The sequence below is a fragment of the Anneissia japonica genome, unplaced genomic scaffold, assembly GCF_011630105.1.
Source record: "Anneissia japonica isolate Jap-2015-1 unplaced genomic scaffold, ASM1163010v1 scaffold288292_len1863012_cov191, whole genome shotgun sequence".
NCBI lineage: Eukaryota > Metazoa > Echinodermata > Crinoidea > Comatulida > Comatulidae > Anneissia > Anneissia japonica.
This window is the reverse complement of record NW_022688773.1, coordinates 1551578-1555645: the sequence shown is the minus strand read 5'-3', so window position 1 is coordinate 1555645 and position 4068 is coordinate 1551578. Positions and strand designations below refer to the sequence as shown.

Here is a 4068-nt window from a genome sequence, read left to right as displayed (position 1 = left end):
CGCGAGCCCCCCCCCCCCCCCCACAAATCCGCATCTGAATGATGCTATTATTGTAAGATAATGAATATTTAAAAGTGTATAATTGCATATACTGTATGCTGCTGTTACACTCTGTTCCCCAACATATGCTGAGCAGTCTTTGACTGTGATAGTGTGGTCACATGAAAATATCTTGCTTTACGTATAATGTCTTAACAAACAACGAAGTAACCAGGGTCCAAACTACATTAGTCGTTTTGTCTCTTTCTTAAACAATCTCAGATGTTATAATGTTCCATTGTCTTTCTACACCCACGGTTTGTCTAATTTCATGACAGACTTTGCTACTTTTCTAACAAATCCACCCGTGTGCGTAATGCTCATCAATATCCTTTGGGATGTGGGCGAATCCTTATGGAATAAGTATTGTCTGCAAGCTGATGGTGTAGTTAGTACTTACATTATAGATATTAAGATCAGGCACTGGTCTGTACAGGTGTTGTTGATTGAAATGTTGTAACAATGAAATGGAGCAGGTTCTCAAGATATTAAGATCTCTATTAAGTGTCCAATTCAATGATAATATCTGTCTGGGCAATCAGTTGTTGAATTAAACCACTATTTTACAAAACTACTCTCACAACCCACCTCCCCTAAAAAAATGCCTCAGAATCATATTAATCCATTGTGTATGATAAACTGAACTGAAATGTATTTGTTTGTCTCAAGGAATATTTTTCTGAAGATAAAAAAAGTAAAATGTATTAAGATTGAAAAATTGAATCACTTAGTGGCGTTAATCAGTTTTTTAAATGTCCGTAAAATATACAGTCTGAACATCTATTTCTGATTTTCAAAAAGCAAATAATTTGTGTTTTAACAGAATTTACTGCCACATAATTATTTTATTGAAAGGGTTGCAAAAAAAAGGTATAAAAAAATCTCACTTTAACTCGCTTTGAGCTTAATTCTAAATTTTCACAATTTGTTACTTCACGATTTTACTTCTTTCTTAACACAATCTTAACATAATATTTGAACTTGGCTTTTGTTACTAAAATTAGTTTGATTATATTCACTTTATTATGCAGGGTATCTCAGCTAAGCTACAAGTAAGTACTAAGAATGTCTGGTGATGGAATTAGTGAATTTTTAGAATCACTCAGTAACTGCATAATGTGTTTAGTTTTCCTTATTTACATATTTATAATTCTAATTGGCATGTTTGGTGGTGGGTTTTTTTATACTCTTCTTTTTGCCTGAATTAAATGCATACATAGTTTACCAACTCTTTTGAAATTTTCAATGACCAATGTTGCGATTGCATTTGCCCTGTTTTCAAAAGTGAAATTAGAGTCATTAACACAAAAGATTGTGCCAAAATCTATGATATTGAGCAGATTGTAACCTTGGAAGAACAGATTATAACCTCATAAATACAGATTTTTATAAGATTACTAATTTAAATATTAATGTTCAACTAAATTTAAGATAAAAAGAAGGAAAATTAAAAGTAGCTGTCAATGATTTCTCATTCCTAAAGATGACCCTATAAGGGTCAAAGCGTTGAATCCCTCTCATTATTCGAAGTAACGTTTCGTTTTATGTTAAAGTAGCTGAATAAATTTGGTTTTTTAGACAGATGTTTTTTCATAAATTGTTGAAACTGATGAAATACATAGAAACATGAGGATTTACAAATTCTTTCAAACTTTTCCATTGAGCTGAAATGTATGGTATAGGTTTCCACAATTGGATGACCCTCCAACTTGAGATACAATGTTCCAAAAACTGCTAACTTTGATTTTTTGTTAAAAATATTCTAATAATTATTGGCTTGTATTCAGATTTTTATCTTATAGAGTACATGCTAATGTAACAGCATGCGACCATAAGATATTTTTGATATTATTTTTAGGTGAACTAATTTCTTGAACTTTTTTATGTCTGCTTCAACTTTCTTGAACTTTGTTCGAGTTTTAATTGAAACCTGGTGATATTTGCCAGTTTTTCATATTCATGTAATGAATACTGACTCTGAGATCTTATATTATTAATGTGTTTGTAATATATGTTACACTTGCACGTTTCTGAATGGCACTGTGATGCTTTTCTGCGCACACCTGTAACACAGACTGCGATGAGTCATCCCAAATGGTACTCCCTCTTCACGCTTGACGTTTACTTTTCTCAGTGTCTGTTTAACACAAGCGTTGACAATGAACAATTATGTGCAGGTTTCATTCGTAAGTTGATATTAGCAAGTTTCGTAAAAACGATCAACCTTGACTTCATAACAACTAGTAGATATATCAATTTCAAATATAGACGCCCCCCCCCCCCTGTCCCAAGCGTCTCCTTCTTCCCTTTCCTTCAATTTCATTAGGTTACTTGACTCATGTACATTAGTGATTATTTACCTTTTTTATTTTGCATAATATGTGAGGTCTCACTACAAAATGAGTCTCATCGTTAGAAAATCAAAAAATTAGTTAATATTACATTTTGGTAGATCACATTATAAGCTTTAATTTGGTCTTTGAATGGCTTCCCTAGGATAAATAGATCCAGAGATGTTAGCATTTAAAGTTTAGGTGTATGAGAACCAGGTTTTGAAAAAATCGGCCTCAAAGATAAACTAACCTGTACAAATAATAGGACTAGAATTACAGAATATGCGAAGAGAACACTGTTTTAGTAAGAAAATTCACTTAAAAAGTACACAATTATCAAGTTATTTAAAAACATTAAAATCAAAATTTTGTAAAAATGTTGCCTTTGACCTATTTTGGTGAATATCTCAATATGATTTCACCAACGATGCGTCTCATTTCGTGGTGAGACCTCATATATATGTTTTTTATTTTTCTGCTTTGTGACAGGGAGAAGTTGCGTTACCTAAAACTTTGTCCACTTTATTAAAGTTCTTGTGACAAATTTGTGTTATGTGCCCATATATGGACATGATGATGTCATATTACGTACAAATGGGCATCACAGTTATTTGTCACATGAAATTTAATAGTGTGAACAAGTTTAATGTGTGTCTTCATATGTGGCGAAGACAACCAAAGCAGTCACTCAAAAATTGAGTTTCACAGACCAAAAAGGCCAAAACATTTTGGAATTTTCAAAAAAAAATTTCGAAATTTATTTTATTGCACTAAATAGAAGCCAGTTTATCAAAGAAAGTTTCACCCATAAGCATTAAATAAAATATTTTGTAAATAGCATTCAGTTTTCCATATTTTTTGTGTTTGGTAATTGTTTGTACACAGGTCCCTCATCACAATATGCAGTCTTTTAATGCCAACATAATGTCAATGGTTGCCAAATGTCTGAAATCAGCCGGGTACCAGTAAGCTTTATGTATATCTATACATCATGCTATGTTGTTATTTTCAACGTTGAACAACATTTTTAACGGATTGATGACGGTCTCTGTCTGAGAAATTATCAAAATCGTAAACTTTGAAGGTTGATTTCTCAAATACTGTTGTTGCTGCGAAGCAGCCAATTCATATTCTTGACAGCAATTTGACCTCTGAAAGGTCATTGTTTGTCAAAAAACCTGCGCCTAAGACAACTGAAAAGCGGAGTTCCTTCTTTCGTTCTGCCAGGTAAAATCAATTATTTTAGGCGACGTTTGTAGACTAACCTACTCGTACCAACGTCCGCATGTCGCTATTCAGCGTTTTTACTATATTTCTAGGTTTCCTATTTCTACGTTTAATCGGCTCATGTCTCAGCCACAATATTTTGAGGCCAATATTATTTACGAACCCAGTTAAACTTATTTACTAGCCTATTTCAACGTGCTAATTATTACATTTAGGCGGAGCTTGTTGTAGACTGGCATACTGTGTTCGGAAATAAATACCATTTTGTACACATGCGCAGATCGAATCGCCAGCAGCAGCGAGTCGCCAGCAGCGAGATGTCACTGCAGCAAAACACTATTGTACACGGTACCAACGCTGTTCTAATATAGACAATGGGTCGTGTCTCATATTATTTGTTATATTTTTATTATTCATTATTTTCACTTGACTCACATAAATAATTTTGTTCGAAGAACATTTATATGCA

The 4068-nt window shown here is 33.1% G+C and overlaps 1 protein-coding gene across 3 annotated transcripts in view; it reads left to right on the top strand.

Moving 5' to 3' along the window:
• The window catches only part of LOC117123418 (coatomer subunit zeta-1-like), a 100620-nt gene that overhangs the window by 88521 nt on the left and 8031 nt on the right, over positions 1-4068 (top strand). For 2 of the 3 annotated variants that reach the window (XM_033269325.1, XM_033269332.1), the window contains exon 7: positions 1071-1091. The exons of the other annotated variant lie outside the window; for it this stretch is intronic. In XM_033269325.1, the coding sequence (XP_033125216.1) occupies positions 1071-1091 (21 nt within the window). The remainder of the gene's footprint in view (positions 1-1070; positions 1092-4068) is intronic. 3 annotated transcript variants of the gene reach the window in all.